The 27,951-nt window shown below is 39.8% G+C and overlaps 1 protein-coding gene across 1 annotated transcript; it reads left to right on the top strand.

The window, feature by feature from the left end:
* The first annotated feature begins 46 nt into the window (after nt 1-46).
* On the top strand, nt 47-26,161 carry DUSP11 (dual specificity phosphatase 11). Its single transcript, XM_004482057.5, has 9 exons — nt 47-300; nt 1,831-1,906; nt 4,946-5,077; nt 9,202-9,325; nt 13,309-13,369; nt 19,898-19,944; nt 20,201-20,276; nt 20,508-20,684; nt 22,806-26,161. The coding sequence occupies exons 1-9, from the start codon at nt 197-199 to the stop codon at nt 22,987-22,989; spliced, it is 981 nt and encodes a 326-aa protein (XP_004482114.3). The 5' UTR covers nt 47-196; the 3' UTR covers nt 22,990-26,161.
* Nucleotides 26,162-27,951: the final 1,790 nt, after the last annotated feature.

The following is a 27,951-nucleotide window of genomic DNA, read 5'->3' as shown; positions in this document are numbered from 1 at the left end:
CAAGCAAGCGGCTCAGCAAGCCGACGGGTGACGCCATCGCGCCGTACGAGGGCGCACGCGCAGAAGATGGGCGCCTGCGCGCTGCGAGGAGTGGGGCCCAGACACTTCCGGGGTAGGAACCTCTTCCCTCTCGGAAGTCGAGGGCTTGGCCGCTGTGGCGCTGTTGGCGTCGCGGGGCAGGTATCTTGGGGCCTACATGAGCCGCTGGCGTGATGCCCACCACGGCTGGGACCAGGGACCCAGGGCCTCTTCTGGAGGTTCCTCAGCCCAAAAGAAGGGCAAAAACCACATCCCGGAAAGGTAATCTACCTTGGCGCTGGGCTCGGCTCTCCCAGCTCGCAGCTTCGGGGCCTGGGCTTCATTTCTGGTGGTCTCCGCCTCTCGCTCTCGCCGCCTCACCTTCCCGGGTCCGTGCTTTGTTCAGAGGCACTGACCCTCTTACTTCTCCGCTCACAGTAGCTGAAAGGGACAGTGTCTGTCATGTTCCGTGATTTCTCCCAGCCTTTAAAAACCGAGGCTCCAGCTTTTGCTCCTTGGGCAAAATTCGAAGAACTGCTTTAAGATGGGAACATTAGTGTTGGAGACACTTTAATTAGATGGAGCCCCCCACAATTCCTCAGGTTATTTTAGCACAGGATGTGAAATAACCCAACAGTGCAACCCCCAAATCTTCCAGCTAAGGTCTGGATTATTTCCAGGAATCAAAGGGTGCTCTGTTGTTTCCTAAGAAGTCTTCATTTGAGAGCTTTGCGACTTGGCTCATATGTGCAGTAAACTCCTTTTACTCCTGAGACCTTCCTCTCCAACTCATACCTAAGCCCCCTTCGTTTTATTTCCTGAATATCTTTTCAATCTGTCATCTCTTCTCCTTGTATCATCACTTTAGAACAGGTTTTGTGTGATCTGGTGCTGTAGGGTCCTAATAGTGTCCAGATGCCCACTCTTGTTTCCTTCCAATCCATTCTTCACACACAAGGGTCCAAGAAATCTTTTTAATAGTTAAATTGGAGCATTGCTCATAAACAGCCGACCACTGTTTTTTTTTTTAGCCTTATTTACCCTGGGTGCCCCACCTGAACCCGGGACCGCCCATGTGGAAGGTGGGAGCCCAACAACTTGAGTCACATTCCTTCCCTGGTCATTGGTCAACAGGGGCCCCAACTGCTTGAGCCACATCCCTCCTGTATCTGTTGTTTTTTTTAAAGATGTATTTTATTTATTTCCCCACCCCACCACCCGTTGTCTGCTCTCTCTGTCCATTGTCTGCTCTCTCTGTCCATTCATTGTGTTCTTTATGAGTCTGCTTGTATTCTCACTAGGCAGCTCTGGGAACCGATCCCGGGACCTTTCGGAGTGGGAGAGAGGCGATGTTTTTCTTGCACCACCTCAGCTCTGTGTTCTGCTTTGTATTCTCATTGTCTCACTTCTGTGTCTCTTCTTGCATCATCTTGCTGCACTAGCTCTCTGCGTTGGCTGGCACTCCTGGACGGGGCGGCACTCTCGCTGGGCGGCATTCCCCCGTGGGGAGCAGCATTCCTTGTCAGCCAGCTCACCGCTCTGGCCAGTTTGCCTTTTACCAGGAAGCCCTGGGCATCGAACCCTGGACGTTCCATCTGGTAGACGGGAGCCCAACTGCTTGAGCCACATCCATTTCCTGCTGTATCTGTGTTTAAGATAAGAAACAGGAAGAAGGGAGGCGTAGGTTGTTTTGCAGCAGTATGCAAAGCAGGGAGAATAGGGGCCCTGTGTGGGCTATGATTCATTTTTCAAGGAGCCTTCATTCAATGCAGGGAAACATACAATTTAGCTAACTTCAAATATACCTATTAGGTGGAAAGACTATCTCCCAGTTGGACAACGGATGCCTGGGACTCGTTTCATTGCTTTCAAAGTTCCTTTGAAAAAGGTAAGCACAGTTAATTCAGTGTTCTTCCAGAAATCTGAGTCCACCATGTAAAACAGTGCTTCTCAACCCTATCACACTGTTTCCCCTTTTTATTTTATTTATTTATTTATTTTTTAAGATTTATTTTTATTTATTTAATTCCCCTCCCCTCCCCCGGTTGTCTGTTTTCTGTGTCTTTTTGCTGCGTCTTGTTTCTTAGTCCGCTTCTGTTGTCGTCAGCGGCAGGGGAAGTGTGGGCGGTGCCATTCCTGGGTAGGCTGCACTTTCTTTCGCGCTGGGCGGCTCTCCTTATGAGGCGCACTCCTGGCGCGTGGGGCTCCCCTACACGGGGGACACCCCTGCGTGGCACGGCACTCCTTGCGTGCATCAGCACTGCGCATGGGCCAGCTCCACACAGGTCAAGGAGGCCGGGGGTTTGAACCGCAGACCTCCCTTGTGGTAGACGGACGCCCTGTCCACTGGGCCAAGTCCGTTTCCCTGTTTCTGCTTTTTATAGCATTTGTATTGTCCCCTTTATGTTCCCAAAGTGAAATTCATAGAAATTTGTAACCTACTTCCATACAATTTAAAAATTCAATGTACTACTCTATTATATAAAGAAGTAAAATAAAAGTAATTTTGATAAGGTAGTAAGTATTTCAATATGTAAATGTTTGGTCATGATTATACCAGAAGACATAAGGCAGTAGTCAGTTGTTTACACCATGAATGCAAGAGCTACAATTTAGATGATTGCTTTGCTGGCCAGATTTTCTGTAACAGTGGGCAACATTTAGTAGACTCACAAAACAAAGTACAGTCTTCACTTGGTTGACAAGGTGATTACTAATCTAGAAAACTCAATGTACATTAAAACTGCAAAAAATATTTTGTGCTTATTTATTAAATGGAGTTAGGTTCAAAGGCTTAGATGATTATTGTTTTTTCACCTGAGTGTTAGACACGAAAATTAAAGGTCATTCAGAATATGGGACACATTTTATTTTGCAGGACTATTCTAGATTTGTAAGGACATCCAGCAAGTACAATCTCACTCAACTAAATGCCAGTCACTCTTTTCTTCCCAGTGTCATAAGGAGGGGAAAAAAAACCCTGTATCAGCAAACTAGGATTCAGCATGGGAGCTTTGAAAATATTTTTAAAAGTAAGAAGGAAAAGTGAAGACAAGTATTATCTTTTAGATTCTACGTCTCATTAAATTCACATATAGCATAGAGTAGTGTCAGGAAAAGTCCACTTTGAATATATTGAGAACTTATTTCATTTGTAACTCTTAGGTCAGGGTTCTTTTCACTTGCTATGTCAGCTCTTCTGCATCTCTGGACTTAAAAATCAGTCATTTCATTAAGGTAACACATGGTTTTTCTTCCCATCCATACACACCAACACCAAGCATGGTAGTTTGTCATGTAATACGTAAATCTTTCTTAAATGAATGAACCGTCTCCCCAGCCACCTTTGCAGTTCTTGGGCTTTTTCTCTATAGTCCTCCTCCTCTCTGTGAGGTTGTCCAATTCCTCAAGTCCCTGTTCATGGTCTCTAAAAGGGGATTCCTGGGCTTTCAGAAGGATTCCTGGGCTTTCAGAAGGATTCCTGCCCAGCCTTTTGCCTGATAGTGGTCAGCAAGAGCAGGAAAATCCATGACAACCTTCCTCAGTTCCTTTACACAGCCGTAAGGCTTTCCTGTTTAGTGTCATTATTAAAGGCCTCTTCTAGCTCTGTAGACTCAAGTTCTTTAATCCAGCATCAGAGTTGTTTAAGGTATTATAATGACAATCATATAGATTTATAGCTGCCCCCATAATAGTCCCAGTTCATGCAATAGACTTATAAGGTTAATTATTGTTCAGGTCTATGAAGATGATGATTCATCAACACCATGTCTTTGCAAGAAGCTGACTGGAGAAATTATATATCTTGTAATTAATTTATTCTGCTGTACTTTTCTTCCATTATTAGTTGGAAGACTCAACATTATAAATCTATCAAATCTTCCAAAGTTAATTTATAAATTTAACATTATCTCAACAACAGGAATTTTCTGAGTTGGCTGATTCTAAAAGGGAAGCAGACTTGGCTCAATGGATAGAGCACCCACCTATCACATGGGAGGCCCAGAGTTCAAACCCAGGGCCTCCTTGACCTGTGTGGAGCTGGCTCACAAGCAGTGCTGATGTGCACAAGGAGTGCCGTGCCAGGGAGGGGTGTCCCCCGCATAGAGGAGCCCCATGCACAAGGAGTGCATCCCGTATGGCAAGCCACCCAGCACGAAAGAACATGTAGCCTGCCCAGGAGTGGTGCCAAATACATGGAGAGCTGACACAGCAAGATGACACAACAAAAAGAGACAGAGATTGCAAGTGCCGCTGACAAGAATAGAAGCAGACACAGAAGAACACACAGCAGATGGACACAGAGAACAGATAACTGGGGTGGGGGGAAGGAGAGAGAAATAAATAAAAATAAATCTTATAAATAAATAAAATTCATATAGAAAAGTAAGCATAATTGACCAGGAAAATTCTGAAAAAGAAAAAATACTATGGGGGAGTCTAGCCCTCTCAGATATTAAATTAGATTAAATAGTGTTGTTGCCCTCAGCTAGCTAAACAGATCAGTGGAACAGAATGCAAAGTATAGAAATAAGCCAAATACATAATATAATTTAGCAATAAAAGTAATCTTTCATATATGTAGACATTCAAGAAGTATTTATAAGCACCAGATTTGAGCAGGCACTCCACCTGGAGCTGGGGGTACAGTGATGAACAAAATTGACATGTTTCTGGCCTTTATGAGTTTACAGTCTGGTTTGGAGACCAACCTGAAACAAACACAGAAATCAACATACAGAATTTAGTTTATTTCCTTCCCTCTGATCTCTCTGGAAGAGAGAATTATAAAAGTGCTTATAAGTTCCAGAAGAGTGGAAACTTTTCTTTGCATCCCATTATATGTTAACATTACAGGGCTTGAATAAATAGATACTATACTATAAAATTTTAAGTACCTTTGCTCTTTTTTCATTTTATCTGACAGAGTTTTGAAAAGAATCTTGCTCCAGAAGAATATTTTTCCCCATTGGATCTTCTTAACAAAATCCGAAAGCAAAATGAAGAACTTGGACTGATTATTGATTTAACTTACACACAACGCTATTATAAACCAGAGGTATATGAAACCCTTAATTGAAAAAAACTGGAAGGATAGCTGACTTTCTTGAAAGTGAACCTTCTTCATTCTGATGCTATAATAAGTCATGCTAATTCAGTAGTAGTTGCTGTGTGCTAATGTGAAGCCTAGCTTGCTTTCATGGGTAACAGTTTAAAAGGGGACCAAGTCGTTTCCTTAATTGTGTGTTTCTAATTGCTGTCTCAAAATGAAATTCAGGGAGCAGAGCAGGTAAAGCTCAGTGGTCGAGCGCCTGCTTTGCATGTAAGAGGTCCTGAATTCAATCCCCAGTTCCTCCTAAAAAGAGATTGAAACATATATTGAACTACAGTGTAACATTTGGCAGTCGGCTCTGTCTGTGGTTAAGAAATTGTATAAACATCCATGTTCTATGTTTTGAAAGTGAAGTAAACAGTCACCCGAGCCTGGGTAAACATTGTAGTAAAAGACAGTTCTCTAAGTTTTATGCTTTCTTATCCTAACAACTTTTGATAGACTACAGAGACCCATGTTTTCTGTTGACCCCATGCATGTGACGTATTAGTGGGGAATAATCTTTCTTCAAACCAGTTCCTTTGGAAACAGTAATACCTGACATTTGTTAATACTTGTGTAGCAGTTTGCCCTTAATAAAGAACTTTCCCACACATGAACTAAATTAATCCTCTCAACACCCTTTGCTGATGGAGTGGCAGTAGTACTGCTGTGTCCTATTCAGATCCTCTTCCTACTCTGTGTGAAGCTCACAGGATAGAGCATTACAGTTAAGAAATAATTTTACAGGAGTAGGGGGGTATATGGGGACCTCATTTTTAAAATATAATATTAAAAAAAAGACAAATTAAAAAATAATTTTACAGATGATGAAACTGAGGTGGAGAAAAGGGAAAACTGAAACTTGAACCTGGTTCTTGTTTTTAAACTATTATTGCATATTTTAAACATAAAAATAGACATGGTACTTGTGGGTGCTCTTTTCACACCCATAAACTCATCATCCAGCTTCAGTATTTATCAACCAATGGCGATCTAATTTCATCTCTACCCCTACCTATTTCACCCCCTTCCATATTATTTTGAAGCAAATCCTAGATATCACATAATTACATCTGTACATTTTTTGATATGTATATTTTCATTTTTTTATTATCCTTTTTTTTAAAGATACATAGCTCACACAAAATGGTATGTATATTTAAAAGATAGGATTCTACTCCACTTTTATTTATTAATAGCAATTCATTAATGTCATCTAACATCTAATCAGGGGTTCCGTTTTTAAGTTGTCTCCTAAGTGTCATAAGAAATTGTTTTTAAGAGTTTGAATTAGCTCCAAATAATGTCCACAGTTTGAAATTGGTTAGATTTCTTAAATCTTATTTTTTACTGTGGTAACATACACACTACCTAAATTTCCCATTTTAACAGCTTTCAAATATACAATTCAGTGGTGTTAATATTAAACCTTATTTAAACTATAGGCTACCCCTCCATGTTTCTTTCACTTCTTTTTCTTGAATTTTAATCTTTGAAGAAACCAGATAGTTTCCTGCCAAAATTTTGATGATTGCAGCTGTATGTGTTAACATAATTCTCAGTCCTTTTATTTCATGTAAACTGGTAGTTGGATTTAGAGATTTGACAAGAGTTGGTTTTTTGGTTTGGTTTGGTTTGGTTTGGTTTTGCAGGACACTTTCATAAATGTTCTTCCAGCAGGTGGCATAGAATGAGTGGTTATCTCTTTTTGTGGGGTTAGCATTCGTTGGTGATTAAATCTATTAATTCATCAGGGGCCAGCAGAAATGATGAATTTTGTTGCTATTTTATATTTATTAGCTGGGAATAATTCTAGAGGAGAATTATTCTCTTCTATAACCAAATAATTGATGAATTATTTGTATAGCGAGGGCATACTTCTTTTCTTATAGTTAACGATTTTCAAAATAATGAATTGGTTTATTAAAATCCTCCAACGGTGACCAACTTTATTTTATTTTATTTTGTATTATTATGAACTCATGGATTTAAAAGTACTTGACATTTCAATCTATTGCAGCTATTATTCTTATTGAGGTACAGATAGCCCTGTCTTTGGCCAGTGGGAGCATCTCAGTTTGCTCCTGAGTCCTTTTGATAGGACTAATCATCTTTGATCACTCTTGCTGCTATATGTGTGGAAAAAACTGTTCCAAGCTCATCTTGTCCATTTCCTGCCCCAAACTCAAAATAACCATTTCTCCACAGAGCCCTGATTTTTTTTAGTGGGAATGATATGTAGAGCTTATCATCTGAGTGCTAGGAGTGTGCATTACTACTTGGCTAACATTGTTTCTAGGCCCTCTCAGTGGACAGAGCTAGGGAATGTTTATTTTTTTATTTCTTATTTTATTATTATTATTTTTTAAGATTTATTTTTTATTTATTTTTCTCCCCTTCCCGCCCCCTAGCTGTGTACTCTCTGTGTCTATTCGCTGTGTGTTCTTCTGTGACTGCTTCTGTCCTTATCAGCGGCACTGAAAATCTGTTTCTTTTTGTTGCGTCATCTTGCTGTGTCAGCTCTCCGTATGTCGCGCCATTCCTGGGCAGGCTGCACTTTCTTTTGCGCTGGGTGGCTCTCCTTACAGGGTGCACTCCTTGCACTTGGGGCTCCCCTACGTGGGGGACACCCCTCCCTGGCACGGCACTCCTTGTGTGCATGAGCACTGAGCATGGGCCAGCTCCACACGGGTCAAGGAGGCCCCAGGTTTGAACTGCGGACCTCCCATGTGGTAGGCGGATGCCCTGTCCATTGGACCAAGCCCACTCCCCATTATTTATTTATTTTATTTTTAAAGATTTATTTATTTATTTATTCCCTCCCCCCGCCCCGGTTGTCTGTTCTCTGTGTCTATTTTGCTGCGTTGTCTTCTTTGTCTGCTTCTGTTGTTGTCAGTGGCACAGGAATCTTTGTTTCTTTTTGTTGCATCATCTTGTTGTCATCTTGTGTCAGCCCTCAGTGTGGGTGGCACCATTCTTGGGCAGGCTGCACTTTCGCGCTGGGCAGCTCTCCTTTTGGGGCGCACTCCTTGGCGCGTGGAGCTCCCCTACGCGGGGGACACCCCTCCCTGGCACGGCACTTCTTGTGCACATCAGCACTGCGCATGGGCCAGCTACACATGGGTCAAGGAGGCCCAGGGTTTGAACCACGGACCTCCCATGTGGTAGACAGACGCCCTAACCACTGGGCCAAGTCCTCTTCCCCCATTATTTATTTTTTAAAGATTTATTTATTTTCCCCCCTACCCCTCCTCCCACCCTGCTGTTTTTGCCGTCTATGTTGTCTGCTCTTCTCATTTTCTCTCCTCTAGGATTCACCGGAATTCGCTCCTAGAGACCTCTAATGGGGAGAGAGGTTCCCTGTCAATTGCACCACCTCAATTCCTGGTTTCTGCTGTGCTTCACCTTGACTCTTACCTTGTCTCTCTTTTGATGCGTTGTCATCTTGCTGTGTGACTCACGCGGGGCACTGACTCACTGCGCGGGCAAGCTTTCTTTTCTTTTTCACCAGGAGGCTCCAGGGATTGAACGCAGGTCCTACCTTATGGTAGGCGGAAGCTCTATCACTTGAGCCACATCTGCTTCCCAATGTTTATTTTTTTAAATATCAAATACATCGTGAGTCCATTATGGTACTTTCCATTTAAATTCTGAACTACAGGATTTTCACTTAAACTTTTCTGTTTTATATCCTTAATATCTTCTCTTTTCCACCCCAAGAGTACCAGTAGTTAGCACTGCTCTAGTTCATAATTCAAATCCATTTCTTCTGACTCTATTCTATTTTTCTACTTAAATCTCATGTGCTTTATGAAGGTACTTGCCCTTGAAATGTAAACTAGTAGGTTGAATTTATATAATTTTTCATATATATATGCATCATTCAGTGTTGTAGTCTTAGTGACTATTCTGCAGTTTTAATGAAAATCAAGTGATACTTAGTGGTTGAAAATGGCTCTTTGATCAGAATTGTTAGCATATCAGATTTATTATAATCTCTTGGTTTATGTTCTCGCTCTAATTAATCTTTATTTTTTTCTCCTACAAATGAAATAATATACATTTTTTTTCTGGTTTTTACTTTATAGGATTTACCAGAAACTATCCCTCACTTAAAAATTTTTACAGTTGGGCATAAGGTACCTAATGATGACACTATTTTTAAATTCAAGTGTGCTGTTAATGGGTTTTTGAAAGAAAATAAAGATAATGGTGAGTTTTCCATTTTCTCACTTGAACTTTGATATGTATTTTGAATGGGGTTGGGGAGCTCTAATAGTTCTGACATTAAACCTGTTGTGTTTGATAATATTAAGGTGAAAATGTCCTACTAGGAGAGTAAGGAGTTTTCTATTGATGTCACAAGTAAATACTTCCTTCTGTTTAGTTTGGAAAGTAGGTTTAGTGAGAAACATGAGCTACCTTGCTCACTTTTATAAAAAATTTGAATGAGAAATATGTGATAAAAATTTACATATTTTTAAAAATTTATTGTTAAGATGTTAGAGATGAGAGAAAAGATTAAGAATTTCAGAGTCTCAGAGTTGCATAAAGAGGCAAAAGCAAGGAGTGAGACAGGCCTCTAGAAGCAAAACAGAAAACAGGCAGTGGAGTTGCAGCCTCATCAAATGTATGTATGATATTCCCTCCATGTTTCCACTTTGAGTACAAGTGATGAAGGACATCATTACCTCTTATTTTTAATTCTTCATACAGACAGAATTAAAGCCAACCTTTGTTGGTGTTTTCTTATTCCTTTAAGATCTGCTCTGTTCAAAATATATTTTGCTGCTTAATAAATAAACAAACAAACAAATAAATAAATAAATGTGCCAGAATAGCCAGAAAAGCAGCTATACACAGCAGGGGAAGCATAGATTGAGAAGTGAAGAATTTTCTTGTTTGTCTGTTTTTGGTTTATTATTATTATTGAAATAATGAAAATGCTCTAATAATGATTGAAGTGATGAAAGCACAACTATGTGATTATACCAGATATCGACTGTATATTTTCAGTGCATTATATGCTTTATTAATATGTATCAATAAAATTGATTTGTTTAAAAAATATTTTAATGGTTTCTGGATTTTAAGGATCCAGTTGCCTTTTTCTGGCATCCAACTACCAGAAAGAACATGAGATTTGCTGTACTTTAAGACAGGGAACGTTTTATCTTTGGAATGCCAGTGAACCATAGAACAAAGCATTCATTTTGCCCTCCTTCTAAATTTAATTGAATATACAGTTTATTTTTAAAATCTAACAGGTAGTAAATATTCCTTCTGCTCTGTCCCACCATTTGACAGAGGGGTAGGGAGAAAACAGAGGTAGGGGTGGGAAAATACAGGGTGGGAGATGAGGGAGAGAAAGTGACTGGATTCTTGGGTTCTAAGATAAAATTTCAAACTGTAACCTGATTGCTTAATGTAGGCACTAATTTTTAAGTATCTTTTACCCTGTGCACAGATCTTCTGTACTATCACTTTAAAACTTGAGAGGGTAGGCTTTGCCTGTGATAACCATGATGACTACAGAGGAGGTAAATTACCTGGTTTGTATGCACTCTAGTCACAGAAATAACCATCTCTGAAGATGTTAGGATGCAGCTGCCAGCCTACACACTTCCAGGCTCCTTTGTGTGAAACTCTTAAACAGTGTCCCATCTGTTCTGTGAGGACGCGAAGTTCCTTATGAGTACATAAGAACACATTTCTAAGTCTTAGTTGTTCACACACTGAGTAGAGTTAGGTAGGTAGTCTGAACCCTTTGTTGGTCTTCTGCCCGAGTTGTGCTGACTTGGTTTTGTGCCTCTGCTTCCTAACATAGCAGTCTTGGGACTTTGCTTATGCCCAGTTTTGGTTATCTCTGCCATAAGCCCTTTCCATAGGTACCAGGCTCAATGATGAAGAGAACTCCCCAGGAGCTGGTGGAGACTCAGAAAATCGGTTGATTAGGGCATGGGGATCCGGAGATGAATAGCAGCCTTTGCTTCTTAGAAACTCAACATTTATCTAGTAAGATAAACATACAGTAAAAACTAGACAGCAAGTTAATCATAATAAAAGAATAAATTCATTGTAATGGAATGTAGAGGATTGAGGAAGTTCTAAATGAGAAGACAGCATTTGATCTGGGCTTGGGGGAAGAGGATTTTGCCAGAATGAGGAACAGGCAGCCCAGGTATTGGGAACAGGTTGTGCAGAAGGACAGGAGTTGAATGTAGGCCATGGTAAGGGCAGCCTCAGTTCTGACTAGTGGATAGTGTGAAGGGATGTGGAATTCATTTGTTCATTTTTCAATAGATATTTATTTAACACCTTCTATGCAGAAGGTACTCTTCTAGGAACTGGGAACAGAACATAGTCTTGGCCCTTAGAGTGGGGGAGAAAGAGAATAAATCAGTAAATACATGGAATATTAGTTGATAATAAGTGCTCTAGAGGATAATAAAGTAGGATCATGGGGCAACAAAATGTACTGGGTAACTAGAGAAGACCTCTCTGAAGATTTCATTTGAGCAGAGCCTTAAAGGAAGTGAGGAACCAAGCCTTTGGATATCTAGGGAAACAGTATTCTAAGGCCAAGGGGACAGTGGGTATGAAGTCCCTGAAGCATGACTGTGCTCGTCTTATTTGGGGAATAACAAGAAGGCCAGTATGGCTCGAGTGGGGGTCAGAGCAGTAGGAAATGGAGTCAGGGAAGTTGGAAGTGGGCAGGAGAGGGTAGCTCAGATAGGACTTTGTAAATATTAGTTAGGCTCATGATTGATGTACAGTTCAGTTGGAAAGACAGACTCATGGCAGCTTTTAAGGTATTCTAACTGCCATTCTAAGAAGTTTGGGCTTTATTCTATGCCAAATGGAGAGCTTAAGCAAGGGAGCAGCCCAGCCAGGTTTATGTTTTAGAAAGATAAAATGTTCCATGTGGAGTAATTGCAATAGAAGAGATTAGAGGTAGGGAAACTAATTTGTAAGAATCCAGGCAGGAGGTGATATATGCCTTACTGCCAGACACCACCTAATCACAGACACAGATTTTACAAAGATAAACTGAACGTTTTGGGGTGTGATTTTAATTTCTAATAATAAAATGTTAAAAAAATTTTAAATGATAGCCTAAAGAAATACTGTGATACAGTCAGAAAAAATCTTAGACTTAATTCTGGTTTTGGTTCTCTTTACCTTATATCCCTAGCCTTGCTTTTTCAACAAAAAAAGGAATCCTGCTGTTTACCAGAGTATGTCACAGGGCACATAGACCAAATGAGAGAAGGAATGGAAGTGCTTTGCCTTTTTTTTTTTTTTAAGATTTATTTTTTTCTCTCCCCTATCCCCGCACGCCCCCCCGCCCTCGGTTGTCTGCTCTCTGTGTCCATTCACTGTGCATTCCTCTTTTTCTGTTTGCATTGTTGTCAGCAGCACCAAGAATCTGTGTCTCTTTTTGTGGCATCATCTTGCTGCATCAGCTCTCCATGTGTGCAGCGCCACTTCTGGGCAGGCTATGCTTTTTTTGTGCGGAGCGGCTCTCCTTATGGGGTGCACTCCTTGCATGGGGGGCTCCTTTACACAGGGGATACCCCTGCATGGCACGGCACTCCTTGCACACATCAGCACTATGCGTGGGCCAGCTCACCACATGATTCAGGAGGCCCTGGGTTTGAACCATGGGCCTCCCATATGGTAGGCGGACGCTCTGTCAGTTGAGCCAAATCTGCTTCCCTGGAAGTGCTTTTTGGAACTCAAGAGTATTACAGAAACTGTTCTTTGTTCTTCTAAATATTCAGTATTGAAAGTGAAGACATTCCATTTGTTTCATTTAAAAACAAATTTTATTCTCCTAGCCCCCCCTTTTTTTTTCCTTTAAATGCCCCTTTTCTATATTAAACAGATGGATTTTTCTCAGTCCTGTTTGAGCTGTTAGTACCTGACTAGGCCTTCTTCACTGACATCATTAATTCTAATTGAGGCTATGCAAAATTTCCCAGAGACAATGAACTTTGGCTTTCTGCTAGGTGATTCTTTGTAGTATTAAGAACATCTTGATCCTAAAAAACATATTTGTCTTCAGAATTACGCCTTTTCAGGTTAGTGATAGTATCATGGCAACTAATAAATGTTCCTCTTCAGAAAATTATACAACTTGTTTTTTAGTATATATACTTCACCTAATTAACTATATATTTCCTGTTTTATAGATAAACTTATTGGGGTCCACTGTACCCATGGTTTAAACAGGACTGGCTATCTCATCTGCAGGTGAGTTTCCAACTCAGAGGCAGACCATGTTTAAATTTTTTTTGTCTGAATACAATAGTAATGTAAATTTTTTGGAAAAAATGAAGTCAGTTTAGAAGTATATGAAGTAGAAAGTGAGAATACCCTGCAAACTGGTCTCCCAGCTAATAATTTAGTGCATGTCTTTTCAGACTTAAAAACAAGCTCAGTGATTGAACTCCTATTCCCACATACATGGTCCTGGGTTCAATTCCCAGTACCTCCCTAAAAGAAATAGACAAGCACATATACAATATTTATATGTTAATTTAATGGTATAATATTTGACTTCCTGTTTTATAATTTAATATGTGGTATATATCATTCTATGAAAGTATTTGAATACCTATTCTTTTTAAAGACTGTGTTTTGCTCCTTTGGACATTGTTGAACGTAAGAGTCAGGTTTTTGATGTGTAAAATATTGACGTAATGACCATTTCTTTATAAACATCATTGAATAAGTATGCTGTTGTCTCAGTAGAGCTGATCAAAGTAGCTCTGGATCACAAATATGCGCCCTTACTGTGGTTTACCCAAAGCCATTGATTGTACACTTTGGATAGACTTTATGGTATGGGAAGATATCTCAATAAAACTGCTTAAAAAACATGTGCCCTTATACTTTCTATGAATGTTGCTACACTGTACTGACTTAACGTTTGTTTATTCAGAAAATATTTATTGAGTATCTGTTAAGCAGTATGCTGGATGTTAGGTATACAATTATGAGCAAAGAAACTTGAACCCTCCCTTCGTGAATCCTACCAGTCTAGAGGGGGAAGAGACATTGAAGAATCATATAAATGCAAAGAATTACAACTGACAAGTGCTAACAAGGAGAGGTACAAGGGACAGTGAGAACATATGATAGGACAGATTCCACGACATCAAGGAAGTTAGAGAAAGTTGCCCTGGGGGTGTTTGAGCTAATATCTGAAGGATGTGAGTAGCTATCAACTAAATAGAGATATTGGGGAGAGAATTCTGGGCATCAGGAATGGCAAAGACCCTACATGGGAAAAAATATACTGTGTGGGAGGAACTGAAAGAATGCCAGTGAAGCTGGGACTTGGGGAAGTATGGCATTCAAATGGAGCTGGACGTGTGGGCAGTAGCTAGCTCCTGCAGGGCTGTGTTTATTATTTTGGAATTTAGAGTAATAGGAGGCTGTTGGGCTTTACATTTAGTGATGAGTGTGTGGAACATAATCAAGTTTACATTTCAACTTATCATTTTGGCTGCCAGGTGGAGAATATACTGCAAGGCATGCATAGTGGAAGCAAGAGGACAAGTTAGAGGCTTTTGTAGAAGGCGTAATAGTACCTTGGTCCAGGGTTGTGATATTCTTTAATGGTGAAAGGATGTGGCTGTTATTCTATATTTAGATAATATAGTTTCAGGACTTGGTCATAGATTAGAGATGAGGATAAGGAAGAAATGGCTGGTAGTGATCGTGGCTCCATTCATTTGGGTAGGCCGTGTTTTTTAGATATGCTGTTATTATTTTCCTCACTTTGTCTATTGCTTGTTGTTGGTTCCTGCTGAGTACTCTCTCATGTTAGGAGGACTCCTGTTTCACTGTACAAAGCATTTTGATTAAAAATAACTGTTGAATTTCATCAGATATCCTTTTATTGTCTGTCAGTTTAGGACTGTCTTTTCTTTCCTTTCATTTATTAAAGTGTATTAATGTAAATAACTATATTTTGAGTTGCTAAAGTTGAGTTATCCTAGCATTCTTAAGACTAAGTCTTTTTTTTAAGAATGCTGTGTTTTTTTAAAATTTATTGAACTCTATCACTCATACATAAACATACATAAACAGTAAGTGTACAGTAATAGTTGTGAACTTACAAAACAAACATACTTAACATCATACAGGACTCTCGCACCTCACCCTACCACTAATACCTTGCATTGTTGTTAAACCTTTTTAACTAATGATTAAAGAGCATTGTCGAAATATTACTACCAACCAAAGTATTTTGCCCAACCCCCCATTTTTATTATCTTTATATTCTTTATATATGAATATACATAAACAATAAGTGTATACTAAAGTGTCTTTAAAAATAAAACCATTTCCAATAAAAAAAAGAAACAATAAGTGTATAATAAAAGTTGTGAACTTAAAAAGCAAACATGTATAACATCATACCAGGGTACCATACATCAAGCCTTCACCACCTTACATTGTAGTGTAACGTTTGTTACAAATTATGAAAGAATATTGTCAAAGTCTTACTACTAATTATAGTTCTTATCTTATATTAGGTGTCTTTTTCCCCAAAACAATCATGCACGTGCAGAATTCCCAAACATCCCTCCATTAACACTCTACACTGTGGGGGAATATTTGTTACAAATAACATAATATCATCTGATTGTTAACCATATCCATAGTGTTCAGTTGCCACACATTTTCCATACTGCACCATTATCAACACAGTACATCTTTAGCATAGATGCAGGAATATATTACTGCTAACCACAGTCCCTAGGTCACTCCAGTTGTATCTTTCCCATGCTTCTCCACATCCCCACCACCCTGAAATAGTGATATACATTTGTTCTAGATAACAAAGGACATTCTTGCATCTGTCTCATCAACCACAAGTCTTACCCACTTCTTGGTTTATTGTGCTATTCTGTTCCTAGATTATTCTCTAGCGTTCTTTTAATTCGGATTTACATACCTACACTACCATTTTCAGCCACATCCACATTTATAAACTAGCTGTTTCTATGTGTTACCATCCACTCTATATATTTCCACACTTTTACAGTAAAGCTAATTAAAACTGCTACGTACATTAAACATCCATAGTCCACCTCAGTCCTGCTCTCATCTCCTTTAGAATATACCACCTACCACTAGGTCTTGAAGCTATTTTCCTACAATTTCTTGGTAGAAAATCTATGGTTATTGCTTTTATTTTTAGGTTTTAATCCATTTTGAGTTAATTTTTGGATAAGGTATGAGCTAGGGGTCCTCTTTCCTTCTTTTGGCTATGGATATCCAGTTCTTTCGGTACCATTTGTTGAATGGACTGTTTGCCTGAGCCCTTTGAGTTTGACGGGCTAGTTAGAAATCACTTGACCATACATATGAGGGTCTGTTTCTGAGCCATCAGTTTGGTTCCATTGGTCTATGTGTTTTTATGCAGTATCATGCTGTTTTTTACCACTACAGCTAGGTAATATAAAGGCTAGAGAGGAGAGTTTGCTTTTCCTTTTAAGATGTTTCTGGCTATTCAGGACCACTTACCCTTCCAAATAACGATAATTACGTTTTCAATTTTTTAAAAAATGCTGGTGGACTTTTTATTGGGATTGCATTGAATTTGCATATCAATTTGAGTAGAATTGCCATTTTAATGATATTTAGTCTTCCATTCTGTGAGCATAGAATGTTATTCCAGTTATTTAGGCCTTTTTTTGATTTCTTTTAACATATTGAATTGCAGTTTTCTGAATACAAGTGCTTTACATCGTTGGTTAAGTTTATTCCTATTTGAGTTTTATCTATCATTTTATTTTCACCACTCTTTTGACACTTTGTTTCTTTTATTGATACAATCTTCATTTCTAGAGTCTCTTCTAGGCCTCTCTCCTTTCTTTCCTTTTAAGGCTCTAGCATACCCTTTAGAATTTCCTGAAAATCTGATTTCTTGGTTAGAAATTCTCTCAGTTTCTGTTTATCTGTGAATATCCTAAATTCACCCTCATTTTTTAAAGAAAATCTTGCTGGATATAAGATTCTTGGCTGGAAGTTTTTTTTCTTGTATCTTAAATTTTTTTTTTTTTTTTTAAATTTCTCTCCCCTTTCCTTCCCCCCCAGTTGTCTGTTCTCTGTGTCTATTTGCTGCGTGTTCTTCTTTGTCCACTTCTTTTGTTGTCAGCAGCACGGGAATCTGTGTTTCTTTTTGTTGCGTCATCTTGTTGTGTCAGCTATCTGTGTGCGGCACCATTCCTGGGCAGGCTGCACTCTCCTTACGAGCCACACTCCTTGCGTGTGGGGCTCCCCTATGTGGGGACACCCCTGCGTGGCACGGCACTACTTGCGTGCATCAGGACTGGGCATGGGCCAGCTCCACACGGGTCAAGGAGTCCCGGGGTTTGAACCACAGACCTCCCATGTGGTAGACAGATGCCCTAACCACTGGGCCAAGTCCACTTCCCTGTATCTTAAATTTATTACCACTGACTTCTTGCATTCATGGTTTCTGGTGAGAAGTCAGCACTTAATTTTATTGGGTATCCCTTATATGTTATGCATTTCTTTTCTCTTGCTGTTTTCAGAATTCTCTTTGTCTTTGGCATTTGACATTCTGATTAGTATGTGTCTTATAGTTGGTCTACTTGGATTTTTTTGGATTGTAGTATGTTTTGCTTCTTGGACATGGATATCTATATCCTTCAATAGGGTTGGGAAATTTTCTACCATTATTTCTTCAGATATGCCTTTTGCCCCTTTTTCCTTCTCTTCTCCTTCTCAGACACTCATGACACATATTTTTGTATGTCTTTTGCTGTCATTTAGTTCCCTGAAACCTCTTTCAATTTTTTCCATTCTTTCCTTCATCTGTTCTTTTGTATGTTCACTTTCAGAGGCCATTTCTTCAAGCTCACCAATCCTTTCTTCTTCCTCTTCAAATCTGCTGTTATATGATTCCAGTGTTTTTTTAATTTCATTTATTGCGCCTTTCATTCCCATAAGATCTGTTTTTCTATGTATGCTTTCATATTCTTCTTTTGCTCATTCAGTGTCTTCTTAATAACCTTAATCTCTTTAGCCATCTCATTGAATTTATTAAGGAGATGTGTTTGAACATTGTGATTAGTTGTCTCAACTCCTTTATGTCATCTGGAGGCTTATCTTGTTCCTTTAACTAGACCATATCTTCCTGTTTCTTGGTGTGGATTGTAATTTTTTGTTGGTGTCTTGGCACCTGGCTTATTAGAGTATTTATTCTGGATGCAGTTTTTTCCTTTAGTTTAGGGCTTCCTGCCATTTCTCCCTTGCTGGTTGTGCAGTAGGAACCAAGAATGTAGTTGGTGCTATATTCTATGGAGGCTCAAGCTGCCCTCATTATCCCAAGGACCAATGAAGCTTCTCCCAACTTTCTCCTTTGCCAGGTGTAGGAACAGAGTCACAGCTGTGTGGAATAATCCAAGTCGTGCAAGCCTAGACTCTAGTTGCCCAGAGAGACTAATGAAGCTTCACTTCCCTTTCTCCCCTACCTGGGGCAGGAATGGAGCTGCAGGTATGGGCAGCAATCTATGCAGTATGGGTCCAAGATGACCATGGTTGCTCCGATAGACTTCTGATTATTCAGTCTGTGTCAGCCAGATGTACCTTCAGCTACCTGGAGAGGCTGGTGCAGGGCCTGCCAGAGGTGGGGCTGAAGCCTAGGCTGGGGCTGCAGGCTGATCTGGGTGAAAGAAACCAATTCCTACTGTCACTGTGATTTTCATACAGCCTGTCTTCCCCTCATGCTGGGGGCTGAGTCAAAATGGCAGCCACCTGCCTCTTTCCCATCTGGGCAAGTTCAAATTTTAGCTGTTCTTAGGGTTATACTCTCGCCAGCTGAATCCACCAATCAATAGCTGAAATTGGTAGCCTACCATCACCTCCTCTCTTGTTTTTGGGAAATGGAGCTTCAAATTCCAGTCACAGAATACCTCCTGGGGCAGCTTGTGCTGCCAAAGTAGGATGATCACTGGTCTCCACGGCTTGGCCAGTAATTTCCAGGAGAGGCTAATGCAGGTCTCCCAGCTTCCTCCCTGCCAGAGGTGCGGCTGGGGCCTAGGCTAGAGCTGCAGTCTGACCTGGATGGAAAGAAGCCAGTCCCTACCAGTACCATGATTTTCAGTCCGCCCCACTTCCCCTTGTGCCAGGTATGGGATTAAGATGGTGGCTGCTGGCTTCTTTCTGGCTTGGACAGGCTCAAACTTTAGCTGTTCTCAAAATTATACTTTAGCCCGCTGAATTTACTCATCAATAGGTGAAGTTGGTGTCTAACTGTCTCTTCCTCCCCCGTTTTTGGGAAGTGGAGCTTTCAATTCTAGCCATGGAACAGCTTCCAAGGCGGCTTGTGCCTCATATGGAGGGTGGGCACTGGCCTCCATGGCCTGGTGCACTCTACGTACGAATCTTCTATGCAAATGGGCAGTCCTCCCCTTATAGTCCTTCAAGTGTGTCTTCTGGTCTCCTGGAGCCCCCAAACAGGTGCTTCAGCTAGCTCCAGATAGCTCTGGGTGTTTACTAACTGCCCTGTAGCAGGAGGTGACTCTAGGAGCTCCTTACTCTTCCACCATCTTCCTCTCTGTCCGGACTAAGTCTTTTTATGGTCATGGTATCTTGTTTTAATAACTGGATATAATTATCTAGATGTCAGATTAGATGTGATATTTTCTTAGGATAAGTGAAATTGGACCTTCTATGAAAAAAAATGATTTTTTCTTTTTGTACATATAAATGACTCAAACTATGTTGTTTTGTTAGATATTTGATTGATGTAGAAGGCATGAGGCCAGATGATGCAATTGAATGTAAGTATGAGGGTTATCACTATTTTTCCCTTTTTAAAAGAGTCAAAGGTAGAAATGTAGATGGATTTCTCAAATTTGGGGGGGGATTCAGTTAATTTGTTTTGATATAAAGTTATCTTTTGCTAGAAGTTTATAAAGGGATATATCTGGAGATGCATAAAGTAATATGAATAATTAGTAGATTTCAGCTGTGATTTTCTTTTCTCTGAGATTTACTGATTTTACAGTTATCTCTAATAATTCATCCATTCCTCAGTATTCAATAGGTGCCGGGGACATTGCTTAGAAAGACAAAACTATATTGAAGACCTTCAGAATGGTCCTAACAGAAAGTAAGTCTTGCACTTTATATGTGAAATTTGTGGTTAGAGTGGTTTCTTTTTTATATAACTTAAGTTGCTTATATCCATTCTTCTAGTGGATTGTTTACTTCCTGGGGAAACCCTGTACAAATAGGAATGAGGATAGGAGGGGATTATTATTTTCGTAGACCAAAAAGTAATGACTAAATTTGCTACTAAATTTGGAAACTAGTAACATTGTGTGGAAATATTCTCTCTGAGGAATGGACGTTCCAGTGTATCCAGGTCAAGTCGTTTTAGAGAACCATCACACATCATGGAACCAGTCAATAAGTCTGTTACCCAAGGATCTAGGTATAAGCTACATCAAACCCAACATCATCCACCACCTTCCCGGCATTTCCATTCCTACAGCCAAGATTTGCAACAGCCAGCCAGGTACCTCTGCTCTCCCTTTTTCTAGAATTGAATTAGAAATAATATAAATTTGTGAAAGCACATTATGATGAGGAATTGATGTTCTCTTGCTGATTAATGGGTCAGTCAGTGTCAGCCAGAAAGTGTTATCCCCATATTTTACACTTAGGGTTGGGAATATGTGACTTTTCACAGGCAATTTGGAAAGGGAGTTAGAAATTTTCAGTGCATTTAAACCAATTTGATGTGGCTACCCCAAAAGCTCTTATGTTCTTAAGCTATATTAATAGTGGTGTAGTTTTCAAAATAAGAAAGGTGTTACCTAAAGAGTAAATACAAGTGATTAAACACTAAAATCAAGTAGAAAACTTGCAAAGGATTTGAACAGATAAATCACAGTTATTTTTAATTCGGGAAGGAACAAAACCTCAGTACGGTTAAAGTGAGGTACTGTTCTTTGCCTATTAATTTTGCAACAAATGTTTTACGTTTTTAATGAGGCCATCCAGTGTAGTGGTTAAAATCTAGGCCAGGGAAACGGACTTTGGCCCAGTGGTTAGGACGTCCGTCTACCATATGGGAGGTCCGCGGTTCAAACCCCGGGCCTCCTTGACCCGTGTGGAGCTGGCCATGCGCAGTGCTGATGCGCGCAAGGAGTGCCCTGCCACGCAGGGGTGTCCCCCGCGTAGGGGAGCCCCACGCGCAAGGAGTGCGCCCGTGAGGAGAGCCGCCCAGCGTGAAAAGAAAGAGCAGCCTGCCCAGGAATGGCGCCGCCCACACTTCCCGTGCCGCTGACGACAACAGAAGCGGACAAAGAAACAAGACGCAGCAAATAGACACAGAGAACAGACAACCGGGGGAGGGGGGGAATTAAATAAATAAATAAATCTTTAAAAAAAAAAAAAAAATCTAGGCCAGACTTAGATTTACAACATGACTCTACCACTTGCTCACTGTGTGGTCTTGGGTCAGATACTTAGGCTCTTTAAATTTCCATTTTCTCATCAGTCAGATAGAGATTATAATCACACATATCTTGTAAGGTTTGGTATTGAATCTTACATGAGTTAATAAAGCACTTAAGTTGACATTTTTAAAAGATGTAAACATTTCAAAAAGAGGTTGCTTATGTTGCTAGTATCACTGAAAATTGGTATAGCTCTTTTGAAACAAGTTTAATAGCCATAAAAATATGCACACCTGATAATTCCACATTGAGATTAAAGAGAGAATTCAAAATAAGGAAAAGGCTGTATTTGTCCATTCAGCACATTTCTGAAACTCCTTATTATGTATCAGACACTGAACTAATTGCTTATGATACAGTAGTATATATTATGAGGCATTAGTCCCAGGATTCTTGCTAATAAGAGAAAAATTAGTAACAGCCTACATTTTAAAAAATGGAGTAAATTATTACATCCATACTGTGACATTTTAGAAAGCCATTAAAAATGATAACCCACTTATGATAAGTGAAAATAATAGGTTATAAGTCAACAATATCAAAATGATATTAGGGAAAAAAGACCAAAAGAAAATATTAGCCAGTTAAATTTCATTAAGATTATATGCTTTGGGGGTTTTTGTTTGTTTGTTTTTTCCTCAAGTTTCCAAAAATTTTCTTGGGTATAATTATTTTATATTTGCTAGTCTTGCTTTTGAAACAATTAAATACTAATTTTCCACATTTCTTATATGTACCATTGTTAGAATTTCTACATTTTATAATTATTTATTTGTAAAGTGAAAACAGCTCTCTCGTCTCAAAAAATAAATAGCTTAATCTCTCCCATGTCGACCCTGCTAGACTTCTGGAAGGAAAGTATCTGATTGAAGTCGTAGGGGCATGCATGTATCTCTGTAGGGAAGGGCAAACAGGCTCCTGAGAACCTACTTTGTACCAAGGCATTATATAGTTAAATAACTGTAATGCCTTAATTTACCTTCATACCAGTGGATGAAGATGGAAGCAGTTGTGTTAGTTCCTTTTTATGAAGAAATAAGAGATAGAAAGGTAAAATAATTTATCTGCCTAAGATCATACTGGTAGGAAATAGTAGAACTATGTAATATCTATGTTATTTCATAAATCTTAGTTTATTTTATTAATCATAGTATTTTATTTTTGTTTTGTTTAAGAAAATTTTCACAGAGTCAGAACATTTACCAGAAAGGTCTTATCCCCGCTCCCAGTCCCCCTGGACAGGACTATTCACAGAGGAGATATTCTTGGAAAGCAAAGTCAAACGCCAGTCAAGCAACCCAGAACAAAAGCTTACAGTATCCTAACCATTACTACAACAACTGGGGATGGACTCAGTAAAGTAGGGCACAAACGTTCTCTCGAAATCTATCAGGAGACCGGTGTTGGACTGAAGAGATTTGGAATGACAAGTAGATGAGGTCAAATGAGGTTTATTATCTAGTTTATTGCTCCCTTATGTGTTCAAGCTTTGGGAACAATTAGACTGATATTTACCTCTTTGCTAATAAGTTTGAAATAATTGCAACAATATAAGAAAAAGCTACTACTATTCCAATCTTAAAAATTTTTAAAGAACGATGATATTTTAGAATTGATAAAGTAATAAAGAACTTCCCTTGCAAATTACATTTAAGGATTCTATCCTGCTTTTCTATGTATATCCTTCAGACTAAACCTGTGTATATGTATGTATTTGTACAGAAATTTTTTAGTGTTTTTGTCATGTTCTATTACTGACCCCATCATTAATGGTGTCTTTTTTTTTTTTTTTTTTAACTATTTACAGTTTCTATTAATATCACCCTAGGAGACAATCTCTTTAAAATCTAGTCACTGTCTATAATTTTTTTTTAAAAGAAGCTTTAGATGACATAAATGTTATATCAAAATATAGGGGATTCCCATGTGCCCTACCTCCTTCCCCTCTCCCACTTTCCCACATTAACAACGTCTTTCATTAGTGTGGTACATTAGTTGTAATTGATGAACACATACTGAAGTATTGCTACTAACCATGGAATGTAGTTTACATTATAGTTTATACCCTGCCCTGCACAATTTTATTGATTTTGACAAAATGTATATTGGCCTTTATCTGTCATTGAAATGTCATGCAGGACAATTCCAATATCCCAAAAATTCTCCATGTTACCCCTATTCTTCCCTCTCACTCATCTCAGAACCTCTGGTGGCCACTGCCTGTATAGCAGTGATGCAGGTTCTTGCATTGCTAGCATTACAATGTCTGCTTCAGTCTATGGTTGCATTCCCCCCTTAGGTTTGTTCATTCCTCAGTCTTGAGGATTTTAGGATTGTGATGCTCACTCTGTTTCTGACTGAGAGAGGGCTTAGGTCCCTTGGGGCAGATGGATGGAACTGTCTTGCTTGCAGTTGCAAACACTCTCTGTTCCTTGGGATAGGCATTGTCCATTTTCATCCTTTTGTTAGTTGTCCTGGGTGAGTCCAATGAACAACTTTGCTGAGATTTAGGGCTTAACTGGCATATGAACAGACTGAAGATATAAGTCTCCAGTACATAAATTTAATGAGTATAGTGCAAATCATTGGTTTAAATAAAAGGGGCAGAAGAGCCATGTATAAGGAAATTATAAGTGAGTCTAACTCTTGTTGTGTTGTGGAACATATGTTCCAAGTAAGGCCCATTGACAGGGTGCCAAATTCCTGAGATTGTCTGTCTTGCCTATAGTTCTACATGTCTCTAGAGCCCTCAGGAGCACCCCTGCTTGAGGCACTGTTTACTGTGGCAGTGGTGTAGGGATGCGAGGGGGTTCAGTGGTGCTGGAATGTGAGGAGGAATTGGGTGGAGGAGGGTTGAGTTGGACTATTCATGGAACTGGGGGGAGGGGTAGAGGAAGTAACACGTGAACTCTGGGTATTTTTAAGTCTGGTTAATACTACAATGAGGGATATGTTCTTTTGGCAAATATAGGAGAGGGTTACTGGTGCAAGGCATCGGGGGTTGGGGGATATGCGGGATAGGGCGCTCCTGCGGCAGGCTTCTATGGAATATGAAAGTGTTCATCTTGTTGTAGTGTGTAATCTCAGTGGGTAGAGATTCATGCAATAAAAAAGAAAATATGCTCCCATCCTGGGGAGTTCTGCAATGTTACCCTCTGGGCAAGAATCTCTTGAGAACATAGACAGTGCCTAATAAAGAAAAACAAACCAGTATGTCAAGCCCTCAATATTAATGCATAGAGCTATAAACTTTATTCTTCAAAAATTGAAACAATTGGTTATCATGGGTTCCAAGGAGAGGGGGAGAGAATAGAACAGATGGAATGTAGGGCATCGGAATCATTCCGTTTGATCTTGCAATGCTGGATGCAGGCCATTATAAACTTTGTCAAAACCTATAATAAAAGTGTATGGTGCAAAATGTAATCCATAATGTAAACCATTGGCCATGGTTAGTAGCAATGCTTCAATATTTACTCATCCGTTGTGACAAATATACCATACTAATATAAGATGTTAACAATATGGGGAAATGTAAGAAGGGGAGGGGATGGGGTATAAGTGAATCCCCTATATTTTCTATATGACTTTTCTGTAACCTAAAACTTCTTTGGAAGTTAAGCAAAGTAAGTAAATAAATAAGATACTGGGGGAACATACAGAAGAAATTGTCACTGTACATAACGTATAACATATCTTATGGTAATGAAAGATGCAGTGAAAATTTTTAATTTTTAAAATTTGTTATTTTTGTGTTTTGTTTTTAAAATTTTTTAATTTTTAATTTTTATACATTCTTTTGGCTTTGTTTTTGGAAGGGCTGCAACTGTGGCAGTGGAAGATCACTGGTGCGTGGTGTTGGTGATGGGAGAATATGTGGCTAGGGGTGTACCTCGGGCATGCCTTTATGGAATTTGAATATGTTCAAGTGGTCATAAGGCACTGTCTCAGTGGGTGGAGACCCATACAATAACTGAAAGAATATTGAATTCTCATCCTGGGAAGTCCTGCTGCATTCTCTAATAGAGCAACAAGAATCCCTAGAGTACATGGGCAATACCTTTGAAGGAGGACAAACCAATATGCCAGGCACTTGAAAATGATGGTTGTACTTATGAGCCATGTTCTTGTGAAATTGGAACTTATTATATATTGCCAAAGAGTTATCTCCTGGAAGCCTCCTTGTTGCTCAAATGTGGCCTCTCACTAAGCCAAACTCAGCATACAAACTCATTATCTTCCCCCCAACCCCCATGGGACATGGCTCCCAGGGATGAGCCTCCCTGGCACCAAGGGATTATTACCAAGCACTTAACTAGCAATGCATCCAGAAAAAGACCTTGATCAAAAAGGGGAAATATTAAACATAAGTGAGTTTTTATGGCTAAGAGATTTCAAAGTGAGTCGAGAGGTCATTCCAGAGGTTATATTTATGCACATTTCAGGAGAAAAAAACTTTTGACCCTGTGACTGCCTCAGCCTTGTCCCCTTTTCAGTTATCAATATGACTTATTAAAAACTAGTTTCCATATGATGTCTCCTTGTCATTATTTATTCTTCAACACACTGTGGTTCTGGCTTCAGCTTGCACCACACCATTTAAAGGCACCTGCCAAAGGGATCAGCTAATCTCTTTTTAAAAAGTCTTTAGTGGTCTACTGAAGGCTTTTAAAATTTTTATTATTACTAAAACAAAAACAAAACAAAAAAACAGTGTAAGTACTTTAAAAGGGAAATAGTTCTACTAAGATTACTATGAGGGAAGCGGATATGGCTCAATGGATAGAGCTTTCACCTACCATATAGGAGGTCCAGGGTTCAACACCCGGGCCCCTGGCCCACATGGAGTGCTGCCCCACACAGGGGTTCTCCCCACACAAGGAGTGGCCCCCGTGCAAGGAGTGCAGCCCCACGCAGTGGGGGCAGACTGCCCAGGAGTGGTGCAGCCCACATGGAGAGATGACAGCAAAAGAGAGACACAGAGAGAAGAGACAATATGACACAGCAAACTAGGGAGCTGAGATGGAGCAAGGGAATGGTTGCCTCTCTCCCACTCTGGAATGTCCCAGGATGGGTTTCCGGAGCCACCTAATAAGAATACAATAGACACAGAAGAATACATAGTGAATGGACACAGAGCAGACAATGAGGGAGGAGGGAGGAAAAAAAAAAGATTACCATGCAAAAGAGCAGTCCTGCCTTACCTCTGTTTCTCATTCCTCAAGGCAACCACTTTAAGTATTTTACATTATCTTGTGGTGTTTGTCCCGTATTTAAATAATATGCTAATATTGCCATTTCTTTTCCAAATTTGGTATCTGTTGACTTCCTACTATGGAAAATGAAGAGTCAGCTCTTTCACAGCATCTATCCACATGCACAATTCCCTCTCACCTCATTTTTCAATATAGTTTTTTCCATCTTTTGGTTAAATCAATACTCTAATCTTAAGTTCATCTTATTTGGTTTTTATGGATTCTGACTCTAGGTTTTTATGGATTCAAACAAGGGGAGATGGAATTGTTACCATTAAAATAACAAATATAAACAAGGACTGGAACTGAGCTAAAATACCATTACTATACTAAGTGTAAACACTAGTCAGAGGTTACACTTGAAGTCATTTTTCCTTTAGTTTGCCCCTTCTGTCTCTAAGGCATTGCTTCCATTGATACAGATTTTGCCAAAACCTTGCTGGCTTTGAAGTCTTGGGGTGCAAACCATCAGTTAATTGAACTTTGCACAGATTCTTCTTGGAAGTATTTCCAGTCTTAACTTCCATCAAAATGACTGACAGGTGAAGGAGTGGGCTGGTAACCGAACTGTGACCCCTAGGCAAAGGGAGGAAGAGCCACCCATTGGATAAGAGATTTTCAAGCCATTACCCTAATTAATAATTGGCTAATCATTGCCTCCCAGTTAGCATACCCTATTAACATAAAATGCTAATCTAGCTTCCAAATCCTAGCCAATGCTCCTGCACAGAATCCAATGACTAGCCAGTTAGAGGATCGCAACTTAAGGCTTCACCACCAAGGCTGCTGCACAGTGACCCTATATCTTGAGCAGCCCTAAAGCTCTGAGCAGGCTTCCATCCTCACCCAGGCCAAACTAACACCTGAGCTGCAACGCTGAGCTGTGAACTTCCATCTTCGCCCTGGGTGCGCACTTCTATCGTCGCCCTGGCCAAGCTTGAGCTGTAACACTGGGGGAACTTCTACTGTCGCCCTGGCAAGGCTTAAGCTGTGACACTGAGGACGCTTCCATCCGCATTCCGGCCAGGCAAGCACTCTAGCTGGAACAGTGTGAACTTGATCTGTT

This window comes from Dasypus novemcinctus, chromosome 17 (assembly GCF_030445035.2).
Source record: "Dasypus novemcinctus isolate mDasNov1 chromosome 17, mDasNov1.1.hap2, whole genome shotgun sequence".
In the NCBI taxonomy this organism is placed as follows: Eukaryota; Metazoa; Chordata; class Mammalia; order Cingulata; family Dasypodidae; genus Dasypus; species Dasypus novemcinctus.
Note: the sequence above shows the minus strand (reverse complement) of the source record. Positions and strands in the feature narration are given on the sequence as shown.